The sequence below is a fragment of the Sceloporus undulatus genome, chromosome 2 (genome assembly GCF_019175285.1).
Source record: "Sceloporus undulatus isolate JIND9_A2432 ecotype Alabama chromosome 2, SceUnd_v1.1, whole genome shotgun sequence".
Classification (NCBI taxonomy): Eukaryota; Metazoa; Chordata; class Lepidosauria; order Squamata; family Phrynosomatidae; genus Sceloporus; species Sceloporus undulatus.
In genome coordinates this window covers 314,834,303-314,859,390 of record NC_056523.1, presented here as the reverse complement: position 1 = coordinate 314,859,390, position 25,088 = coordinate 314,834,303, and the positions used below count along the sequence as shown (strand labels likewise).

At 39.3% G+C, this 25,088-nt stretch overlaps 1 protein-coding gene across 3 annotated transcripts; it reads right to left on the bottom strand.

The window, feature by feature from the left end:
* On the bottom strand, positions 1-23,988 carry TXNL1 (thioredoxin like 1). 3 transcript variants are annotated; one of them, XM_042451606.1, is made up of 9 exons: positions 23,799-23,988; positions 19,550-19,646; positions 16,362-16,535; positions 12,092-12,214; positions 11,781-11,850; positions 9,155-9,327; positions 8,379-8,483; positions 2,050-2,090; positions 1-260 (listed from the first exon to the last, which is right to left on the bottom strand). In XM_042451606.1, the coding sequence occupies exons 1-9, from the start codon at positions 23,894-23,896 to the stop codon at positions 254-256; spliced, it is 888 nt and encodes a 295-aa protein (XP_042307540.1). In that variant the 5' UTR covers positions 23,897-23,988; the 3' UTR covers positions 1-253. The 3 variants fall into 3 exon arrangements, with proteins under 3 accessions (XP_042307540.1, XP_042307541.1, XP_042307542.1); XM_042451607.1 differs by lacking the exon at positions 2,050-2,090 and having other exon boundaries at positions 23,799-23,985; XM_042451608.1 differs by lacking the exons at positions 1-260; positions 2,050-2,090 and adding an exon at positions 2,097-4,256.
* Positions 23,989-25,088: the final 1,100 nt, after the last annotated feature.

Here is a 25,088-nt window from a genome sequence, read left to right as displayed (position 1 = left end):
TTGGCAAAATTAATGAATTTTATTTACAAATTTATGTTCCAAGATTACAACAGAAAACATTTTAGTGAAATCCCATATTAACAAAATGCAGTGATTTATTTATAATGAATGGTATTAAAATGGAACAGACTGACAGTCTCTGGCTACGGTCAAGCAATTTCCCAGGAGTTGGAGACAATCTGAAGATCTCATGTTGATTGCAATAAGGCCTTCCAGTATTTCCCGTGTACTCAGTGGCTCTCTCCTTTCTTGCCTACCACCTAATAGAAGAGAAAGTTCATTAGCATTTAGTACAAAAAAGGGACTCTTAAAACATTTTTATCTGGACTCTAATGTCTTTTCCAGTATGCATTATTTTCTTGTACTGGTGGGGATGTGACTGTGAACCCTAAACTGTTTGACAATGAAAAAGAAGAACAAATTGGATAATTTAGTATGCAGCCGACAAAGTACTGTTAAAATGTGACTGCAATGTAATCATCACATATGAGTTTAAACATGTAAGTTGAATGAAAGGCATAATTAGGGATCTTCCTATACTTGCTCCTACACCATGGCTAAGCAATCACTTGGTCCTACTATGGGATGGCACGCAAAAAGAATCTCACTGTAGGAAGAGTGAAGTGTAATGTTAAGAAAGTGCCAGCACAGTGCATTCCCCAACCCTCTGAAGTTTTTAGAGGTTTAAGTTGAAACAGACAACTACAATTTCCTCAAAACACCCATAATGTAAACTACGGTTTGTGTACATTGTCTACAGTGATTGGCCCAATTAAAATTAAGATGGGAATAGGGGAATGTCAGTGTGCAAACAGAAGTAATAAATAGTGCTTGCTGCCAACTTGGTTTGCAAATTCAGCAATGCATTTTCTTAACCATACCAAAGGAGAGTGCTCAAGTGAGATGTTTAACTGCTGTTTAATGTAATGCATGGACATGATCACTGCGGCTTGATTTTGTAGTGCTAAACTGCTGTTTAATGTAATGCATGGACATGATCACTGTGGCTTGATTTTGCAGAACAGGCAGAGGATGAGAAACACCTTATTTCAACATGGAAACACAGAAATCCCAAATCTATCTTCACTCTTATGCAGATAGAGAATAGCAACTGGCAGGTGGGCTGGTAATACCAATTTTGCAGGCCTCTTTGAACACACCATGCATTTAATAAGGCAGTTAAAATATTCATAACTTCACACAAAATACTGAAGTCTTCTGACAACGCTAATATAAAGGTTGATAACTTCTGATTACTATAGGTATTATGTGAATTCACAGTCAACAGCATGTGGATCCATTTTAAATCATACTCTTACATACATTCTAAACCAGTAGTTCCCAAACTTTGGTTCTCCAAATATTTTGGACTTCATTTCCCAGAATTCCCAATTGTTGGGAGTTGAAGTTCAAAATACCCAGAGGATCCAAGTTTGAGAATCACTGATCTAAACAGAAATCTAGTCTAACCAAGGCTGCATCCACATGGCAGAAATAATCCAGTTTGACACCACTTTATTGCCATTGCTCAATGCTGTGGACTTCTGGGAATTGTTGTTGTGGCAAGAGAGATTTCTGACAGAGAAGGCTAAACGTCTACGTTCTGTGAGCCATTTAGCCTTCTCTGTCAGAAAGCTCTCATGCCACAACTACAATTCCCAGAAGTCCACAGTATTGAGCTATGGCTGTTAAAATGGTGTCAAAATGGCTTATTTGCACAGTGTGATACAGCCCTGATCTGTCGGAGATAAACTGTTATATATATATATATACACAGTGGGCATGCAGATATCAATTCTCAAAAGAACCGGGGCAATGTAGAATTAGAACCACATGTAATACTAAGTGAAATAATTTCAAACAAGTTAAGATTTAATGAAGCATGTTACAAAAAGGCAAAGCTAAATTGGGCAAGGACAAAAATATTTATTCTCCAGTTTTGTTTAAAACAAGATGCTCCAGTTTGGATTAAGTAGTTACATCCACAAATTAGACAATTATGATGTTAGCAGAAGTGGACCAACCATCTCAAAAAAAATAAATTGATACCATTCAGAAGGGGAAATGCTCAAATGGCCCATATGTATTACCTGAAAAATTAAACATTTTGGCATTGTTTGTCAGCATTGTTAGAACTGCCAGAGGAATTTCCATCTTTACAATGACACATAATCATTAGGACTAATAAAGACATAAAAGCAACAGCATAATTTCCCTTCAATAAGATATATCTTTTCTATGGGTACACCTTTTAATGCTATGACCTGTACACTTTACAGAAGAAGCAAAGTGATTTTTCCATTTTTTATAAGAAACTTCAATTAGTGCTGACATGTGACTGGTAGTTCTACCACATTTAGAAGTAACTCATACACAACACTATCCAAACTGGCCTGCATTATGGCATGTGCAGCATAACCCTGCCAACTCTTTCCAAACTTCATTATTTAATATTATCATGCTGCATGATAGAACCCAATAGATAATGTATCATTAAAGGGCCAAAGTGGTATAGTGATTTGAGTGTTGGACCAGGACTCCAGAAGACCAGAGTCCAAATCCCCATTCAGCAATAGAAACCCACTGGGTGACTGTGGAAGTTACATTCTTTCAGCCTTAGAAGAAGGGAGAAGCAAACTCTGGCTATATTTTGCCAAGATATAAACCTATGATAGAGTCACGAGGAAGGTAAGAACAACAAACATACCACATTCTAGATTGGACTTCTATTTGAAAAGTGCCAGAAGGAAATGGAAGTACTCAAGGGATGTGAATTATGCTTGAGTTCATTAATGTTTCAGGTTAAGAAGATAACACCAAAAAGGCAGTAATGATTATTACAGCACTTTATAATACTACTCTATTATTTTTATTGATTTGCTTGACTATATCTAGTAAGGATGGGGTTTAACTCATATAGCCATTTTTGTGATAGCAGTGACAACTTTAGATAGTCCCTTCCCTTAATATTTACATAATCAAATGATCTTGTGAAAGACTTCCATGACTTCAAGCTTCTACATCACAAGAAACACCACAATGTAAAAACTCCATAAATGAACAGGCTGCTAGTAGATGGATCCACATTTTGAGGATACACAGTTGGCCTTCTGTATCCATGGATTGAAGCATCCATGTCTTGAAAATATTCAAAAATATATGCATTCTAAAAAGCAAAGCTTAATTTTACCATTTTATATAAGGGACACCATTTCACTATGCCACTGAATCTAATGGGACTTGAGCAGCTGTAGATTTTGGTATCTGGAACCAAAAACACAGTGGATACCAAGGGCCACTGTACAATAGAAATTGCATTAAAGAGCAGACAACATACTTTACACATACAAGGTCCCAGGTACAGTGTCTAGATCTCCTCCACTGAGCAGCTTAGAGAACTGAAGCCAGTGAGAATTGACAGCACTTAGCTGTACTGACAGTACTGAGCCGTAAGGCCCAAGCTGTAAGGCCCAAGGATTTGATTCATATAAGGCTGCTTCATACTATGTTCTAAAATTAGTAGTTACAAAAGGTTATATGAGGACAGTTAAAGGTTTAAAAGGCTGCTGCTTTGAAGGGTTTCAAAGAACTATGAATGCTTGAAACCCTATTCAGAAAATTTAGCCACAGGTCACCCATGCTAGGGTTGCATCTGAAAAAGGAGTTGTCTTCTTCCACCTCTATGCTTCACTGTGAAAACGTGAATACAATCGGTCTTCAGTATCCGCGGTTTCCTTACCCATGGATTCAAGCATCCACAGCTTAATTTTTTTTACTTAACCCAAAAAGCAAACCTTGATTTTGCCATTTTCCATCAGGTACACTAAATCGGACTTGAGTATCCATGATTTTTGATATCAACCAAGGGTCCTGGAACCAAACCCCAGCAGATACTAAGGGTTCACTCTAGAAAATCTGAAGATACATGGGTCTGAATACTAAGTAAATCATGAATCATCCAGCTGCACAATAATACATATGATGAAGAGGAAAAAAAAAAAGAGAAGAATGTACAAAAGTAGAACTTTAACATGGTATATTAAACAAACATGAGTCCATGAGAAAAACAAGAGAGCCAGGAAAGCTGTCCCAGAAGGTGCAGAGAAGAATTGATGGTACCAAAAGCAGTGAAAATGTGGTAAGGAGAAAGGAGATGCTAGGTGAAGAGAGGAAGCAGGGAGAAAAGGGCGGTGTAAGCAAAGGTCATTTAAGAACAAAAATCTTCCGGATTTTTATTTCTTTGGGCCAGGGAAATGCTGAAAAATAATAAAACAAGAGTGTTACAATGAAGCAAATTAGCCAATGAACAGGGAAGAATGGAAGTATCAAGCCATACACAAAAAAGCAGCTGCATTCCACATGCATTTTTAAAAAGTCCTAGCTACCCTGCAGCATAAAAGGAGCAGTAAAAGATTCAGGTACAGAAGCTACAAGCCCATCCTCCATTTCAAATCAGTTAGCAAAGAATGCAAAAAACAAATTAACCCACTCAGACTATCTCAACTTTGACTCTGACATGGCGGTGGAAAGGATTGCTCTCTTTATTTTTGCTCATGCTTCTGAATTTAAGCCTGCAGTGATTCAGTGAAGCATGGAGCAGCCAAACCATTCCCAAATGTCTTGTGCCAACAACTGAGAAGACCTGAACTAAGTCAGAAGATGCTTCTGAATGATAACATTCCTGACAAGTTATCTGGAAAAGTTTACTACTTAAATCTTCTCTGTTATGTTTTCAGTGGGCACTACAGACTAGGAATATTTCAGATGAGGGGTGGGCAAAGTGTGGGTTGCATGGAGCCCTTGGGACCCCCAAATGTGGCCCATGAAACCCCTGTTGAGCCTCCCCCTATACATTTTTTTAAAAAGTTCACACTAGTTTGGGGGAGGTTTACCAGAAAACTGACCAAACTGACCCTAAATTAGCTGCAAAGATGGCAGTCCCCTAATGACCTCCAATCCTAGAAAAACCAAAACCGCTGCAAAAAAATCAGCCAAAATGGCTGTTGGAAGTGATGCAACTTGTATTCCTAATAAGAGATACTGGGTGAATTTCCCAAAAAACTTTTCAGTTAATGTCTAAAAAATCAATTCTCCCACCAACTGTTTCTTTGGGCAGGATTTTTTAAACCTGTTATACTATAATTTGGATTATAGTTGGCATTCTAATTAATACAGTTAGAATCACAGTAGAGATTAGGAAGGAAAACTACCCTGAGCAAGCAGAAGTTTTATGCAAGGATAGAACTCACTGAAGAGAGTGCAGTGGGGGCAGAGACTGGAAGAGGAAGGAGACATGAAGGTTTGATTTATAACTACAGTGTGCCCTTACTTTACGTGGGGGATCCTTTACGGACTCCTCTGCGTAAAGCAAATACCGCCTATGCTCGAGCAAAATGAATGGAGCTTGCGCATGTGGTGGCGCGCATGTGCGCCTTTTTTGTCCCTATGGGACGCGTCGCCCCTTCTCCTCGTGCAGCTTTCAGCATATGCTGAAAGCCGCGTAAAACACGCCCGCATATGACGTGGGCGCACTGTATTTGTTACACTGAACATGTCAAAACTTCACACATGAACACAGTATTAATGGTACTGTATAATGATTAGGGGAGATTTTGAATTTTCTAAGTTGTCTCATATTCCCCCTCTACCTAAGTACAGCGTGCCCTCGGCTTACGAGGAGGATCCTTTCCATACCCCCCCACGTAAGCCAAATTCCGCTCATGCTCATGCCCCATGTGAATGAGACGTGCCGTCCTTGCGCCCCGTGCACTCCTGTGCGGCTTTGCGCGTATGGTCACAGCTGCGCATAGCGCGCCCACACATGACGCAGGTGCACTGTATCATGAAGCCAAGCTATTTTTTATATAAATTTGGATGTTACCTAGATCATGTATGTATTTCTATTCCACGTTACATATTATTAGAGTAGGGATGAGCAAACTGTATTCTGTAGCCTTTGTCTAGCCCCAGAGGTCTCCCACTAGACTCGATTTCCAAGGGCATTCCTAACTCTGAAGTTTCACTTCAAATTTAGGTAGCTCTGACTACTTTCTCTCTGATAATTCTGCCTCCATCTGTGATAGTATCAGCCATACATCCTCAAAGCTGACATCACTACTGCTCTGATAGGCCTAGGTCATGCCAGAATTACCCCAGAAATAATCCAGTTCGAGACCGTGTGAACTGCCCTGGCTCAGTGCTAGGGAATCCTTGGAATTGTAGTTTATTATGGCACCAGAGCTCTCTGACAGAGAAGGCAAAATGTCTCACAAAACTACAGTCCTCAGAATTTCCTAGCGTTGAGCCCCAGGGCAGTTAAAGCGGCCTCAAACCGGATTATTTCTGCAGTGTGTTTTGGACCAAGGAGGCAAGGCTGAGGCTTCTCTCAAGATGGGTGCAGGGGGGGGGGGAGATGGATAGGAAGGGCACACGAATTTACTTTCTGAGGAATTTGCACTGGAGTAGTAAAAATGGTGTTCAAACGATTTTTCCATTTTGGAGCTCTGTCCTGTACTTGGTTCTCAAAAAAGAGACTTTTCTTTTGATTTTACTAGTCTACCTTCTGGGAAACTGGCATTTTGTGACTAGACACACTACAATAGCAGACATACTATGAGAGAGGTCACAACACACAACGCAGTAGAAGTGAACACTGGACCCAAAGGTTGGGAACACCTGTATTAGGATGATTAGAGGCAAAGAGGTGATTAAAGAAACAGTCATTTAAAAAGGTGTATTCCTTGTCATCTGCATAAATAAGCTGTACCTATCAAAACATCTTCTTTCTGTGTAACAATAAAAAGCACAAGATTCCTGCCTTCCATTGTATCTGACCACCTCACTGGCTATTCAAACGTCTCACATTGTATGGCTGTGCTCAGTCATACAATTTCCTGAACTCCCAATCCTCAAGTATCTTTTCCTCTCTATAGTACATAAATCTTGCTATGATTCCACCATGAACAGATAAACATTTCTAAAGATAAAAAACAAACAAAACAAAACAAACACCCCTCCCTCAACAACAACCCTTCAGTGAACACACTTAAAACAGTTTGTGGACAAACAGAGGCTGGCTACAGTCTTTAATGCACAGCACCCAATGTCAGCCTTGATCACATTAAGTCAAATGATCAAGTTTTCTATGTATTTATTTCCAAATATTTCTATCAACACACCATGCACATTTTAAACATTTAAGTGCACTTCTTAAGTCAAGAATTCCAAAAGGTTGCATGTTTTCCTTTACTCCCTTCTGCCCTTTAAGAAATACAAGCCTCCTTTCGAGTTTGCTGTCCCTCTACTTTACAACACTGGGCTTACCTCTCACCTATGTAAAAGACAGCTTACTAGTATTATTCATTGTATTTGTGCAAGTCAGTAATTTTGGTATCTAAGCCTGCATAAGAAGAGTGTCAGGTCCATTCAAAAATATTTCCAAAGAATGAGTTCCTATTAGCTGCCTTGAGTCGCTATACTGGGAGGAAGGTGGGATATAAACACAGAAAGAAAGAAATAATAAAAGAGAGCCTGAAAAAAATATGCAAAAACCCCTGAGAAACTAGAGTGTGGCTAAGCAGAGCTTCCAGGGATTGGTGAACCAACTTCAATATCAAATATACCTCTTGCTAATATTTCTCACACTTGTCTTGCTCTCTCCTTGTACATCAGTCAGTCCTCCGTAATCACAGATTCTGCATCCACAGATTCAACCATTCAAAGCTTGAAAAGTTTTTTTATTCCAAAAAGTAAAGCTTGATTTTGCCATTTTTATGTAAAGGACATAATTTTACTATGCCATTAAATATAATAGGACTTGAACATCCAAGGAGTTTGGTATCCACCAGGGTTCCTGGAACCAGACCCCAGTGGATAATGAGGGCCCACTGTACCTGCAAAAAGGACTGAATCTGCAAAGCAGAATATATGGAAGTGACTAGGTGAATTTTATACAGAAAACCTGTTCATATTTCTTCCAACTTGTCTGAGAGATAGGGATAGAGAAAGCACATATTGCTTCATGTGCAGCACTACAGGAAGGAAGACAAGGTATGATTTTCCCAACTATCCTCACTCTACTCTAGGTAACTCCAGACTTTTGGAGATAAAGCAACCAATTCTGGAAATCCCTGGCTTAAAAGGACATTGGTTTTAAGAACTTTTTAAAGCAGCCATTCATCTTTGACAGTTCATTAAAAGAAAATATACAAAAGAAATACGCAAGCCAAATCTGACTTTCCATTTCAAAAACTCAAAAAGCTATCAATAGCTGGATATAAAATACGAAAGTCAGTTAAAGCTCTTCTGTGAACACTGCCATTTACAATTTGTGAAACCTGCAAGCCAGCTTTTGATATAAAAGTTAGATTTCAACATACCCGCTTAAAATCATTCATATTTGTTGCTTGGACTGGTGTTCCAATAAATGTAAAATATGCAATTCTTGTTGTTTCTTCATCACCTTGATTGGACTGAACAAATAACTGAAATAGAAAATATCGGTGCTGAGTTACAATGTGGGAGAGCTCATAAAATATTCAGTTTATCTGAAACTCATGGAAAAGTCAAGCCAAAGGTACGCTAGCCATACTGGATAGTCTAGTTCTTTTAGGGCTGATAACAGAAAATGGTGAAGTCACACAGAGCAGATGACAGGACTCAAATCTGATTCTTTTTGCAAGGGCTGATAAGCACAGATGACATGTTCTCAATAGCTGTGATCCTTTCAGGTTTCTGATAACTAACACATTTTTGCTTTTATAAAGGCAAAGATAAAAAGCTAGGAGACAGTGGCCAAGTGTGTACAATTGGGTGTTGTATTTCATGAATCGCTAGTGAAATTTGGAGGTTTTCTCCTTCCTCTCCTGCTGTAGCTCTTTATGTGTCATAAATCTTTGTCAGGAGGTCTCCCAGCTCACTGAAGCAGGTTTCAGAGTCTCAAGGTCCTTCAGGAGTGAGAATCCTGGCCATTTTATATCCCAAAGAAATTCATTCCAGATTTTAGTTCCTTTCCTGAAGGAGTCTCCTTTCATAACACATTTTTAAAAATTCCTTAGCCTCCAGATTGTGCATAACATCACCATGTTTTTAGGTAGCCATCTAATATGTTACTCAGTTATATAAACAAGGAAGGGATGTGAGGCACTATACTCACAGTTACACTGTTAACATTCTGAAACTTTACATAACGAAGCTGGATAATACTGTCTTCTTTAATGTCTTCTGGTGTTAGTTCCAGAGCCTGAGTGGGTTCACTTCTTTCTGCTTCTTCAAAATCCATCGATCGAGGAAGATTGATAAACATTTTTACATATTTGGGACCTTGTCCTGTTATAAAATATTATTAAACCTTGTTATGAATCTCAAACATGATTTTAATGCTTGTATGTGGAATGTTCCTGACATCAATATCAGGAAAGATTCTAGAGCAGATCATTAAACAGAGTCTATGAACATCTAGAATCACAAAAAGTCAACATGGGTTTCAGAGAAACAAGTCATGCCAGACAAATCTGATCTCTTTTTTTGATAAAATGACCAGCTTGGTAGATGAAGGGAATGCTGTGGATATAGCATATCTTGATTTCAGTAAGGCCTTTTACAAGGTTCCCCATGACATTCTTGCAAACAAGCTTGCAAAATGTGGACTAGACAAGGTAACTATTACATGGATTTGTAACTGGTTGACCGGCTGAACCCAAAGGGTGCTCAACAATAGCTCCTTTTCATCCTGGAGAGAAGTGACCAGTGGGTTCCCACAGGGTTCTGTCCTGGGCCCAGTGCTATTCAACATCTTTATCAATGACTTGGATGACAGAATTGGGGGCATATCTATCAAATATGCAGATGACACCAAATTAGGAGGAGTGGCTAATACCCCAGAGGACAGGATCAAAATTCAAAATGACCTTAATAGATTAGAAAGCTGGGCCAAAGCTAACAAAATGAATTTCAACATGGAGAAATGTAAGGTACTGCACTTCAGGCGGAAAAATGAAATGCACAGATAGAGGATGGGCAACACCTGGCTGAACGAGACTACATGTGAAAGGGATCTGGGAGTCCAAGTAGACCACAAGTTGAACATGAGTAAACAGTGCGATGTGGCAGCTAACAAGGCCAATGCGATTTTAGGCTGCATCAACAGAAGTATAGTATCTAGATCAAAGGAAGTAATAGTGCCATTCTATTCTGCTTTGGTCAGGCCCCACCTGGAACACTGTGTCCAGTTCTGGGCACAATTTAAAAGGATGTTGAGAAACTGGAGCATGTCCAAAGGAGAGTGACTAAAATGGTGAAGGTTCTGGAAACCATGCCCTATGAAGAACAATCTAGGGAGCTGGATATGTTTAGCCTGGAGAAGAGAAGGTTAAGAGGTTATATGATAGCCCTGTTTAAATATTTGAAAGGATGTCATATTGAGGGAGCAAGCTTGTTTTCTGCTGCTCCAGAGACTAGGACCTGGAGCAATGGATGCAAACTGCAGGAAAAGAGATTCCACCTCAACATTAGGAGGAACATCCTGACAGTAAGGGCTGTTCGACAGTGGAACACACTCCCTTGGAGTGTGCTGGCGTCTCCTTCCTTGGAGGTCTTTAAACAGAGGCTGGATGGCCATCTGTTGAATATGCTTTGATTGAGAGTTCCTGCATGGCAGGGGGTTGGACTGGATGACCCTTGTGGTCTCTTCCAACTCTATTATTCTATGATTCAATGTACCCCACTTCTATAAACTAAAAGGAGACAAATTATTCAGCTTAAAATTCAGCCTTCCTACATAAGGTACCCTTTATCTACTGTGAGTACAATTCTCAAGAGGATGCTTTTGGATTGCAAATCCCTTCATTACTAATTAGGGCTGGCAAGAGTCACCCTATAAAGACCTAGAAGGCCACATGTTCCTCACCCATGTGCTAAAGCACTGAAGTGGTTATGGTAACCAACTAAATTCTCTTAGCTTGCAATCTTACAAGGCTAGACTAGATTCAGGTTAAGGTGAGTGTGAACTGAGTCCGAATAAACCCATTAACAATCTCCCCTTTTGAAAATTTAGTTAGTTTCTATAATTGCTTCAGTACTTTAGCACATGGGTGGAAGAATATGTGGTCCTCTATGTGTTTTGGGGGCTGAATTCCATAGCATTATTAAAGGTAAAGTAGTGTCAAACTGCATTAATTCTGCAGTGTAGATGTACCAATACGGCCATTAGGAAAATATTGCTCTGCTTCAATTGCCAAATACTTTAAAGAACTACAATTTCACTGCAGAAATACTACTGTCTCACACGGATTTAACTTCCATGAGTCAATGCTAGGGAATTACAGGATTTGTAGTTTTGTGACATATTAGCTTTCTATGTCAAAGAGCTCTGTTTGCACAACAAACTACAAATCCCAGGATCCCATAGGATGGAGTCATGGCAGTCAAACTGTATTATTCTGCAGTGTGGCAGCAGCCTAGGACAATGCAGAATGCCTAATTCTGAAAGTATCAAATGGTCCCAGACAGGAAAGGCTGATTTGCTTTGCAAACTGGCGTCATCTACCTTACCTTTTCAGACACTTTGTTTAGGCTTTGCTCTGAAACATGATGCAGTGACAGAACGACATTTGATGGTAAAGTCCAACTTTTAAACAGGGAGGAACACCAAGAATGAAGCCCACAGGTGAGAAATTTGCAGTGTGTTCTTTGCATTATAAAAACCACCATAGGAATAAAAAGCATGTCAGTGGCTGCAGCCATCAATTACTTCCTTTGAAGGAGGAAGAAGTTTTACTTACCATTATCAGGCCCTTGAAATTTCATAGAATACAGCTTGACAGGCTGATTAAAAGCTACTGTAATAAGCAGCTGTGGAGGCAAAAAAAAAAAAAACAAACCATCTGTTAAGAGGAATCTTAAATGCACTGATAAATGGTATTTATGAACAAGGATTAATTTTAGATGCTATTCTCTTTCCTAGACAGTCAAAGCCAATTTAGATGCCAGAATTTATAAATTAAAAACAAATACAAATGAGAGTAATACTGTGGTCAAAATAATACTATTGTCCTTTAAAAGAAAAATTAATATTCTTTAGAGGCTGTAATACCTGTTCATCACAGTCTGATTCCAAATAGGTAGAGTCTTTACGTAAACAGTTTTCAAACCCGTGTTCATCACTTTCATTAAGGCATTCACAGCCAGCTTTATTAACAAATGGCATCAAGTCCATCTGGAAAGAAGAGACAGGATAGGTTGTTTGCATGTAATACATTATACAGAAATGGTAACAATGCAAAAATGAAAGCTACAATGCTTATTTCCCCCCTCATAGAGAATGATAAATCTTGTAACTCCTTGTTTAATCCATGTACTTTGAGCATTTATTGTATCTAGCTTTAGCCTTCTAAAATACACTCCTTTTAGAAAGATGTAAATGTTGGCTATATTTGAAATCTCATTTTTGTACATACTGGATCAGCTTTCAAGAACACAACCTTCTTCAATCTGGAGCCTTGCAGATGTGTTAGACTACAACTCCCAACACCACCAGCCAGCATGGGCAATGTAGGCCAACATATCTGGAAATTCCACTGCCTAAATTACATATACAGTCAACCCTCCTTATAGGAAGGAGGGCTTGCCTTCTGAGGCTTTGAGCTTATGAAGAAGGCAAGCCCCGGCAGAAATAATGGGGCGCCTACTTGCGCTGCCCACCTGTGCGCTGCTGCAAGCACACGCCTCATTACGTCCTATGAGGTTTGAGCATACACTCTTTTCCCCATACGCGGTGCAGGGGGAGGGGGTCCAGAACGGATCCCCCACATATGGGGAGGGTGGACTGTACCTGACTTTAACGTTTTTTTCCACCAAGGGCAGAAATATGATTTTTTTTTAAAAAAAACCTTTCTCCCTGACTTGTTTTTTTTCTCTAATGTCTCTCAAAAATATAATTTGTAATTTTAAATTTTAAATTCTCTTGAATGCATTGGTAGTACTACAGTTTAAACAAATATAAGCCTGAGGAGAGATCAGTTCAGCAAATTGAAAAAGACAGTCTTTTCATAATTCTTTAATTCTCCATTTCCAATATTCAGGGATTTTTAAAAAGCTTTAGAAGTAAATAATGTGTTAAAAGGGATAACTCTTATGAAGTCAAGGCTTCTATACTGCACATTATATTCAACCATTAGCATAATTATTTACACTCACAGTTTAAGAAAGAACACAACAATACAGCCAATCTGTAAATTTGAAGGGGTGCAAATTCAAGTGGACTATATGCTTGGGGATTATTTACATAAGAAAGATTTGTTTGGAAAGGTAAATTGGGCTGTATATGCATTACAGGGTTTGTGTCTATTTAGCTGTGAATTTAAAGTACTTAACATCTCAAAAGAGATGTGTCTTTGCATTTAGCATAATTCTAGGTTTCTACAAATACCATTTCCCCTCAAAGCCTAATGGATTGCATTTGATAATACTGAGAACAAACCTTCACAGCACTGCTGAGATGGAAATGTGGAGACTATTGAGCTGTGGAAACATTAGCAGCATGGGCTCTTTGCTGAAACTTTAAATACTATCAGGGGTTGTGTTACTATGGTGGGTAGAAGAAAAACACTGACCTTTTTTAGGAGAAGCATTATATCAAGTACTGCTAAGAAACTAATGTGAAAATTGTAACTTCAAGTGTATGATTTGTCTGAGCTCTCATGTATATATGTGCATCAAGATCAGATAAGTTTATCTTTTGTGATAAATCAGGAATACCCTAAGCAAAGAACCCGAATGAAGGAAAACAGTCAAAAGCACTGAGAACAAATTTCTCTCAAAGTTTCAGGATGGGTAACTGAGAAAGTATTTTCTGTGGGTTTTTCAGGCTGTGTCAGCATTCTGGAATAATTTATTCCTGATGTTTCACCTTTCAGAGAAAGATCCCAGCCACAGTTGCAGGTGAAATGTCAGGAATAAATTCTTCCAGAATGCTGACACACAGCCTGAAAAACCTAAAGAAAAATATGGATCCTGGCCATGAAAGCTTTCACATTCAAACTGAGAAAGTATTTGGGAATTCCATATTTTCCTGCATACAGAGTTGATTGGAGGGACCTAAAGCAGATGCAATGATGCTGGGTTTCTTAATGATGGGTAAGAAATTTAGAGTAGAATGTGTATTACCCTTACCTCTTCTGGAAATGCTTACCTCTGACAATTCATCAGTACTGTACATGCACAGTGTTTTAGGTGAGCCAGTGTGGCATAGTGGTTTGAATATTAGATTACGATTTTGGAGGGTTCAATTCACAGCTCAGCCATGAAACTCACTGGGTTTCATGTCTCAGTCTCAGGGGAATGCAGTGGCAAACCTCCTCTGAACAAATGTTTCCAAGAAAATGGCATGTTAGGTTTGCCTTAGGGTCGCTATGATTCCAAAATGACTTGAACGCAGACAGTAACAACAACATCAAAAAAGGTACACTGGGTCTGAGGACAGATGTGTTCCAGCTCTCCAGGGTTATAGTAACCTTTTATTGAAATAACCATGCAAATAAAGTTCTTTGTGTGAACTTTGGAAAACATAATTAAATATCTGAATAACTGTGTTTCTCCCTATTAAAAACAATTCGTGACCAGAAAACAAAAATGGAGGAAGGTTGTTCTATTTGTTTATATAAACCTTTCTCTCAATATTGCTCACAACATGATTGAAGAATAGATCCAGCTAAAAACAAAAGTTATGATGGTCATGATAAGATAATAAATGACAAAAACTATGTATGATAGCTAGTTTATTTTTATTTCCTATTGACTGTTATATTTTTAATGGTAGCAAACAATTTAAAAAATAATCCCCTAGCACAGGTATCTTAAATCTAAGTATTAAAGACAGATTCTGAGAACCTCCACACAAATGTGCAAATGAATCCTTTAGCACCGTTGAGACTAAATGAAAGAAAGAAGCTGGTAGCATGAGCTTTGGTAGACTTGGGTCTGCTTCCTCAGAAGTCCATGCTACCAGCTTCTTCTTTCAGTTAATCTTAAAGCTGGTACATGGGCCCTGGTGGCATAGTGGTTAAATGCCAGTACTGTAGCCACAGGGTTGTGAGTTCGATCCAGCAGAGCCCCAAGTTGACTCAACCCTCCATCCTTTTGTAGGTTGCTAAAATGAATACAGTGGATCCTTGTTATACACTGGGGTTTGGTTCCAAGATCCCCTGTGTATAACAAAATCCGTGTATGCTCAAGTACCATTAAGTATAATGACATAGCAAAATGGTGTCCCTAATAAAAAATGGAACATCAAGGTAAATTTATATTTTTTGGAACATTTTCAAACCGTGTATGCTTAAATCCGTGTATAAAAAATCCGTGTATAAGAAGGGCCGACTGTACCCAGCTTGTTGGGGGCAATTGCTAACACACTGTAAAGTGCTTAAAGAATGTTTAGTTCATTATGAGGCAGTACTGAACTGTAAAATGCTAAGTGCTATTGCTACAAGATCCCTTTGTATACTGATTTTCCAGACCAACGCAGCAATGTCTTTGAATACTATGCTCCCAAACCACAACTCAAGAAAATACCAATAATAAAGTGAAGTAGGATGACCATCAAGTCACAGCTCTCGTCCTCTAACTACAGTAGATCCTCAATATCCATTGGAATTTGGTTCCAAGACACCTCAAAGATAACAAAATCTGCGGATGTTCATCCCATTATATGCAATGGCCTAGTAAAATAGTGCCACTAATATCAAATTACAAAATCAGTTTCTTTTTGAAATTTGTATTTTTTTAAAAAATATTTTCAAGCCGTGGCTGGTTGAATCTGTAGATATGTAGGACCAACTATACACCAGAAACAATTTTTTTAAATGTTCCTTTTTTATTGCATGGAAGGAAAGACAAAGAAACACAGTCTAATCCAACACTGAAGGGGGATCCCAGTCCAACACCAGCTTACTCTGTGCCTGCCACTTTTTAATCATCTCCCTCACAGCTTGAGAGCACAAATCATGCTCAGGTGCATTTAACTTTACAGGAAAAGACTTTCATTATGTGTCAAGTCTTCTACAATTTTTACTTCAGTTTCACGTGCTGCATCACAGGATGTTTTGGACCTGACTTTCACCAGCAGCCTTTCAGGGGGAACAAGGAGACCTACTGTGAATAGAAGAATAGAGGAAGTTGCTGCATATGCCTTGATGTTTCAATCTCTTTGATCCACCTTTGGAAAACAAGTTTCCCTAGAGTGTGGAAAATTTACTTTTTCCCCCAGGCAGGCTGGGAGATTGTGGGAGTTGTAATCCAAATCTAATTTTTCCAATCTCTGCACTTTGCAAGTCCAGTCCAATGAAATTTAGAAAAAATATACATACATATCCTTTTGGAATATCTGTATCCTCATTGTTTCCAGGATCATTTTCTAGATGCTGCTTGATTTTATCTTCTAATCCCACGGCATCAGCGCCTTGATACTGGTCAATTCGTACTTTGTTCCGGAAGAAAAGAAACGTTGGAGTTGCTGATATATTATTGGTTGCAGCTGTTCCCTAGCATTCGGAAATCAATACTTATTATATAGCAAGAAAAGTTTTTACAAAGCAATAAATGTATCATCCATCCCACATCACTGGCCTAAATGTGTGTTCTTATATGAACAAATAGTCCTCGTATTTATTGGAGAACATAGACATCAGCTCTTTCAAAAATAGTCTATGCAGTGATTTTATTAATTTTTCATAATACAGCAATGACAGGATTTTGCCACAAGTGTGACTTCTCACCATAAGCGTAGAAGCAGACGTACCCTGGGTCAATTCAGAAGCATAGTTTTGTGAACTACCATTTAATGAAATATCCAAACTGACTTACCTACTTACTCATAATCACTGCTCCACACCTACAGCATGTTGCACCATGAAGATGGGAGTGGACATGTGATATGTGAGTACTGAGAATCTAAAGCACAGAAGCTGCTCAAAATCATGTTTTCCCTGTTGCCTATTTGGAAGCTTAAACCATGGTTTGGTGTGTCTGAACAGAGCCACTGGGCCAGTTAAAACAAATGATTTGATCTTAATAAACCATAACTTATTAAGCCAAGACTGAGTGTCATTCCACACAGCTTCCCTTGTGTGTCAACTTCAGAACTTGTTATGATTTGGCTACATGAATTTCCTGTTACCCAGAGTAAGAAACTAGACAAAACCCACAATGGAAATCCTGAGGTGATCCTGTAAAGTGAGGAGTTAGGGAAACACTTTTGAGGTTGTGGTGTGCCATCTATTAGCTGACAATACATGTGGGTATTATTAAATCTTGGTTTTTTAAAAAGCTTAACAGAAATTGTTACATCTGAACCAATTCACTCTAGGAATTGCCACATCACAATATCTGAGAGAGGTTTAGAGCATAAGAAATGAATCCATTGTAGAAGGAGATTATCTCCAAGGCAAACCCACTGAATCTCTTGGGAAGTTGCAGGCTTTGCTTCTTCAAAAGAGAAATATATATCCTTTTCCTTCCATACATTTTCCCATATGGCCAAGTTCCTTATATCTAGAATCTTGGATTTAACAAAGATGAAAAGCATCTTTAAATCAGTATATACTATCGACCAAGGGCAATTAGGGACAGTTTATACTGCATCATATAGTAAGAAGCAAAGCTGTATTGCCATGTTCCTTTTTGCAGCATTTGCTCTGAAGATCTTGAAAGTTTCTTCAGAACTGATTTTAAGCCACTGTACCCTCTGAAACTAAATTGCTTTAAATGCTCTTTTCAAACATTTAAACTCTACTGAGAGTAAGGATAGGCTGTTTATACTCAGGATACCATTAGTTCATAAGAAGAAATAAACAACAGCTTTTTATGGTTTAAGTTTAACAATATAAGTATTATAGCACAGAATGTATAGTCAAATGTCTCCTGCACCGCTGTAAATTAAAGTTTTTTATTGGAGAAATTTAATTGCTGTTTCAAGAAGCACAAACTGAAAATGCTCTAAGTACTCAAATTATACACTGTTAAGAAATTTATCCAATGTTTCCTCAGTTGATAATTTTGCTTAAGGTCTGAATAAAGCAGAAACCTAAGTGGTACCATCAACAATCATTAAAAAAAATCACACCAGCAAACATAACCAAAAATTGCAACCACTCCTGAATTATCAACCTCAGCATAAACATCAAAACTGGTCAAAACTGGTTCATAAATGTTCACCCTGGAACAAAAAATACAAGTGTTTGTGTGGGAGGTATCCAAAGGAGTAGAAGGCTAATGACTTTAAAATCTTAATATATTCTTCATTTGAATCCCGTTAAAATGCACACCAAGTGTGGTGAAGTATTAAGCATGTGCATAAACAAACACTTTAAACTGTAGTATAGATTAGAAAATTGGAGGTGATATCAAATATTTGTTGGTACATACTCAACAGATGAGAAAAGGTTATATATTATTTCAAAATAGGAAAGGACAGGTAGCCACTGCCAGTAGGAACAGAAAATGGACCTGTAACTAATGAGAAGTTAGTTGAGCAGACAGACCATGACAATCCAGCTACCCGGCAGATGGAGTTACTACTGGATCATCACAATATAATCTTGGGAAAACTAAGTAATAGACAATATTAAAAAATGTGAAAGTGAAGCTTAACAATGAAAAACTCTATTTAAAATAATTAGAAGCAACAGAAGAACTAGAAGAACTACTGGTTGAGCTTAGACATTGTGTTAAGCTGCAGTTTAATTACTAAATTTTAGCATGATGAGTAAAAACTGCAGTAAGAGCTGTGCACACTACCCAATCTCTTCTTTCTGTACTACGAGCTGCCAAACAAATTATGAATGTTAAGTCCGCCATTTATTTATTTGACTTATATTCCACCTTTCTCCTAAAATGAGACACAAACAAGCTTTTTGTTAATTGCAATGTCTGAATCTGGCTGGAGCCAAAGTACTGGCTTGCTTCCACAACAAGAAAGATATACAAACTTTAGAAAACATCTTTCATTTGCTGACTTGTTGGAAGACTAAAACCCCAACATGTCAGCTCTTTCTGTTTTTGGACGTCACAATATGGAAATAATGCATGGAAAAATTGGAACTTTAGCCTGTGATTTGTTCAGCCGTGGGAACAATTAGCAGTATACTTATTTAAAACACAGCTAAGGTGTTATCATGGACATCTAAACACACCCTATGACTTGGCTGAAACAGGCCAACTCTAAGTCATATGTTATTATGCTGGCTTGTTGAAAAAAACCATAATGCATCTGAGGAAGTAGGCTGAAGTCTAACATTCTATAATCTTAAAACTGAGAAGACAGATACTTTACCTGTAAGAACACAACCATGATAAATGCCACTCTAGGATTTTTGTGGCAAATGCACATTCTGTCCTTCCATGCCATTGTGTTTATACCCACTAAAGTGAATTGGCTTTCACATATTATTTATTTCATATTGGAAATATATTAGTAACTAAGTGCCTCAACATAAACATCTACATCACCTAATTTTTAATTTGAATAGTTATGTATACATGCATGAACACTCCTCACCTGGCATTGATGCACATCAACTTCCAGAAATGTTGCTTGGGGGTATTTATTGCTCAGAGCGTTGAAGGCAGGAGCTATCCTTAAACATGGGCCACATCTGTCAGGAGGGAAATGTAACAAAGTTATCAGTTAGTAGCTACAGTCACTCTCTTTATTCATTTTATTATGTAGGTTGGAAGTAAGCATAATGGAAATAAAATTATGTGCTGGTGATTCCCATGACCATCTCCTTCCCTCTCTGCCCATTAAACAATGAAGTAGTACTGTATCTTTGAATAAAGTATTCACTATTTTTCTGGTTTCCCCTCCAATCTCCTTTGATTGCTAATTCAGCCAAGAAAGCTCAAAGTGTCACAAAATTACAGACTGGTAGATATGGCAAGACTCTACAATCCCTGTAATCTCTTGTTTCATTAAAGAAAAAGGGGGGAGGGGTTTCTAACACTGCTTCAAGACAGCCCTTGTATAATCATTTCTCAGTAAGATGTCTAATCAACGCATGAAGCTGAGACTGCAAAATCAGTTTCCAATTAAAGACATCACAGTGATCTCATTCCTTACAAAACTGTATCAGTCATTAAGTTTATTAGTATTAGTCTTTTAAGTTTAAGTAAGCATTAACCAAGTACCCATTTTATATTGTATTTTATTTTAATTTTTTTGCATTTTAAAATTGTTTGAATAATGTATGTGTGGTCCTTAATGTAGATGCCACACCTGGATGTTCTTTATATTAAAAAGTGGAATACAAATGCAAAGCTATTGTTAGTGGACCTCACTCATCTAAAACAGTTGACAGCATAACCATCAGGGTGCTATTATGACTAAAAGATATGTACAAGCTCCCTCTCAAAAAGACTGGCAGAGGAGGGTAGAGGTTGTGGTGGGGAAATCTGATGTGGATATTAGGGATTATCCGCTAAATGGTGCTCAAGTATACTATTGTTTCTAATCGCTTTCCCAAGTTTCTTATTTTAGCCACTTCTACATTCTTTCTGCCCAAATAGTACTATGGCATAGTTAATGGTTTGGTGTTGCTGTTTAGTTATGAAAAGTACTCAAAAATCTGCATTTAAAGCTGATTGCCAGCAAAGCTAGAAAACTACCTTGGATCTAGAGACTGCCAAAAACATATTTGGCATATTTCCCAAAGTTGTTTTTTCAGGCCCTGAGGCCACACGTTACTCATCTGACATAGAGCTCCTATGTCTAGGAGCTATCTTACATGGTTTATTGAACTGTGATCATAATAAAAAGTTAACAGTGCTTGGTACTGCTTTTGCTTAGTTTACACTATATTGTAAATACTAGCATTGAATTAATTCAACACTAGTTAAAAAGTATTCAGTGTGTGTCTGTGGGGAACACACATACCAAATGGAAATTTTCAAAAATATCTGACAGTCCTGCAATCTCAGTATGGCCTTTTAACCGGCCAAAAGCCAAAAGGAAACATTCTGTACCAACGTCAGTATCGGTCCCGACATGTAGAATTCAATAGGGTTTCCTCTAATCCTGTTATAGCTGCTCTCTATCTGCTCAGACTAACTTTTAGAGCTCACATCTATCTATCATACAGATTGTCAGGAGATCACAAGTGGACCATGGGTGAATGGCTTGATGCCTGTAACTTATTTCAAACATTCTCCTCCTGAGCTGTATTCTTGTTTCCAGATTATAATGCAGCAAAGTAAGCAGAAACCACAACTTAATGGACCATCCTTCTCAAACTCAAACTTAAGTAATCCAGTTTGAGACTGCTTCAACTCCCCTGGCTCAGTGCTAGGGAATCCTGGGAATTGTAGTTGATTGTGGCACCAGAGCTCTCTGACAGAGAAGGCTAAATGTCTCACAAAACTAGTTTCCAGAATCCCCTAGAATTGAGCCAGGGCAGTTAAACGTGGTCTCAAACTGGATTATATCTGCAGTATGTTTTGGACCTCAATCTGATTTACATACTTCAAAGGATTGCTGTGTTGGAGAACACTGCACACCATTTTGAACTCATCAGAAGAAAGGAAGGATATAAATGTAACCCATGGCAAATAGACAAAAGAATAAAAATACAACTCCTCCACCCTGGTTTCAGACTATAATCTTGTGCCATTTTACTAGCCATTAAACACCAGTGAAGTCGATGGGACATACTATTGCGTAGGAATACCTAAGAATCACAACATGAGCTATCTTCTTCTTAAAGGACAGCCCATGCTGCTGCCAAGTTGTTAACTGGGGCTGGTACAGCGAGCACACCACTCCCTTGTTGCAACATCTCCACTAGTTGCTGGTGCATTTCCAGGTGCAGTGAAAAGTTTTGACCTACAAAGGCCTATAGGGCTTGGGTCCAGGTTATCTGAAGGAGGGTCTCTCTCTTTATAAGCCCATTAGAGCTCTACAATTGTCTGCAGAGGCCCTTCTCTCTGTCCCACCGCCCCCACAGACTTGCGAGGCAGGAACAAGGAAGAGGGCCTTGTTCTCCTTCCCAGGGCAGGTCCAAACATTTCTGTGCTGTCGGTCTTTTACAAACTAACTAGGGTTGGGCTTTTAATGCTTCTAATGTTTAGTGTGCTAACTTCACAAATTGTTTTTGAAATCTTACATTCATACTCTTATTAGTGCTTTTGTATTGTTTTAATTTGTATTGCTAAACTACGTTGCTTTAAATATGTTGCTAGCCACCTTGCATCCTATTATTGGGAAAAAGTCAGGTTAAAAATGAATATAGTAAGAGTGATAATAATAATGGGCACCACAAAAAACAAACTGGCAACTTTCTCTCTCTCTCACGCACAAAAAACCTATCTCACAGGGTTGCTCTGATGATAAAGTGGAGAAGAACCATGTTCTCCGCCTCTGAACTCCTTGGAGTGTAAATGCTAACAAATACTCTCCTAGGCATTATTATTTTTAAAAGCCCTCATTACTTCCTAACTCAGTCTAATTACCCAAGTGACTTGAAGGCACACAAGGACAACAACAGCAAGAAAGGTGCCTTGAATCTCATTTGGAGAGGAAGGCCCCCCCCCCAGAGACAGAGAGAAAAAGAGCATCAGGAGCTTTCCTCTCAGCTGTTCAGGAATTATTACTGAGTGAAGGAATGACTGACAGACATTGACATGTAGGATATGTCCTAGAAAACCTCTGGTCACCCTGAGTTTGATGCCACTTTGCCATGGCTCCACACTACAGGATTTCTGGGAATTGTAGTTTGTTCTACCATTAGACCTCTCTGACAGGGAAGGCCAAATGTCTAACAAAACTACAATTCCCAGGATTCCACAGCTGTAGTGGCTTCATTTATATATCACTGCATACCACTCTAAGCACCCCCTAAGCGGTTTGCAGTGTGTAAGCCCATTGCCCCCAACAATCTGGGTACTCATTTTAGCGACCTCCTGGGAAGGCTGCAAGCCTGAACTGAGCCTGAGCCCTGGCTGGTTTCAGGCTCTCCGTCCGCCTTGTGGTTTGTGGCTGTGCCTCCAGGGCTCCACTGAGCCAAGGCAGTGAAAGCGGCCTCAAACTGGATTGTTTCTGCAGTCTGGATGCAGCCTTAGCAGGAAGCAATAGATCACGGTTTGGGATGTGATTATTTTCACTAGACCAGAAGAAAAAGCAGACTAAACAAGAATGAATGAATGACTGACTCAGTCCATCCAACGTAAAGCTCCCGCCCCACAGGCCTCCAGAAGACACTGCAGAAAGAGCCCACTTTGGGACCGCTTTTGACTGCCCTGGGTTTATGCCAGGGAATCCTGGGATACGTAGTTTTGCGAGACAGTTTAGCCTTCTCTGTCAGAGAGCTCTAGCGCCACAACAAAGGACTACAAGTCCCAGAAACCCCAAAACGTGGAGCCATGGCAGTTAAAGTGGTACCAAAGGCAGGATGGCCAGACGCCTTCCCTGCATTTCAACACACTGCGGCCCTGGCTCAGTGCTAGGGAACCCAGGGCAGTTAAAGCGGTCTCAAACCGGGTTATTTCTCCAGTGTGTCCCGCACCTGTAGTGGCACCAGAGCTCTCTCTCTCTCTCTCTGAGGGAGGAGGCTGGATGCCTCCCAAACGCTACAGTCCCCGGGATTCCCTCGCAGTGGCATGAGGGGGTTATGATCATCCCTGCGGTGTGTTTTGGAGCCAGGAGGCGAGGCTGAGCTTCCTCTCAAGAGGGAGGCCAGTCCCGGCGGGTGTCTGTGGGCGAAGGAGAGGGAGAGGGATTGTGCTCCTGCCTTCCCCAGCTCCGCTCACTGACTCACCCTCTCATGGTGAACTTGGCCACCACCAGCCGGGACCCGGCGGCGCTCAGCTCGCCCTGGAAGTCCGCGTCGTTGCCCACCGCCTTCACCCCGACCATCGCGGCGGCCTCGGCGTCCAGGAAAGACGGCGCTATCTGCAGAGTCACCGCCGGCAAAGACAAGGCAGGAAGAGGAGGCGCCCGGCATGCACCGCAAGGAGCCACTGCGCAGGCGCGGAAGCCCCGCCGCCATTTTGTGTCCCCTCCTCCTCCTCCTCGAAAAGGGAGGCTTCAAGGCCGCGAATAGAGGGCGAGCGAAGCGCCCCGCTCCAGACACTTCCGGTTCCCAAGCGGCCCCTCGAGGAAAGACGAGGGCCAAAAGCAGACTCCAGGATGATGCCTCCATGATGACTGTTATCAATTATTACTATTGATTAATATTATTATGAAGTATTATGAATGATTAAGAACTATAATGCATCATCATTATTAATCATGAGTTATTATGAGTTATGATGCATTGTTACTATGAAGCATTATGAATTATAATGCGTTATTTGCTTATTTCTCTGCGGCATTTCTACCCGACTCTTCATCCGCCCCTCAAGGCTCTCAGAGCGGCTGAGAGATAGTTATTCGGACGGTTCCTGCCCTCAGGCCTACAATCTAAAAGAAAAACATTATTATTACGAATTATTATGAATAATTATAAATTATAATACATCATTATTGATTATTATGCAATATGATTACGAATATTTATGGATTATTATTCATTATTATTAATATACAAAATATTATTGTGATTAGTTATTATTGTTATTATGTTGCTGTTTTGAATTATTATTATTGTAATGAAATTATTATAAAGAAACCTTATTATTAATTTTAATTAATTAATATCATTATTAATGCATCTGAGGAAGCTCCTGCTGCCAATTTCTTTCTTTCAGTTGGGTCCCAAACACACTTGCAGAAACAATCCAGTTTGAGGCCTCAGTGCCAGGGAATCCTGGGAACTGTAGTTCTGGGAGACGTTTAGCCTTCTCTGTCAGAGAGCTCTGGTGCCACAAAAAAGCTACAGTACTATTCCCAGGATTCCCTGCCAGTGTGTTCTGGACCTTAGTCTCAAAGGAGCTACAAGATCTCTCTCCATACTGATTCCAGACTGACATGGCTATATGTCTGAAATCTATTATTCATTATTATTTTTATTGTTAGTGTTATTATTGATATCATTCATTTTATTTATTTGTATCCTGATATTTCCCCTGAGAACAGCTAGAATCCGGTTGGAGACGTCTAACTGCCC

What these genes read in the sequence shown, in the direction of transcription:
- TXNL1 (XM_042451606.1), bottom strand. Translation starts at nt 23,896, where the DNA reads ATGGTCGGGGTGAAGGCGGTGGGCAACGACGCGGACTTCCAGGGCGAG. An exon ending in AATCAGACTGTGATGAACAG is followed by an intron (nt 11,851 to 12,091) that starts GTATTACAGCCT and finishes TTGCCTCCACAG; the next exon opens with CTGCTTATTACAGTAGCTTT. An exon ending in ATTTCAAGGGCCTGATAATG is followed by an intron (nt 9,328 to 11,780) that starts GTAAGTAAAACT and finishes ATTTTATAACAG; the next exon opens with GACAAGGTCCCAAATATGTA.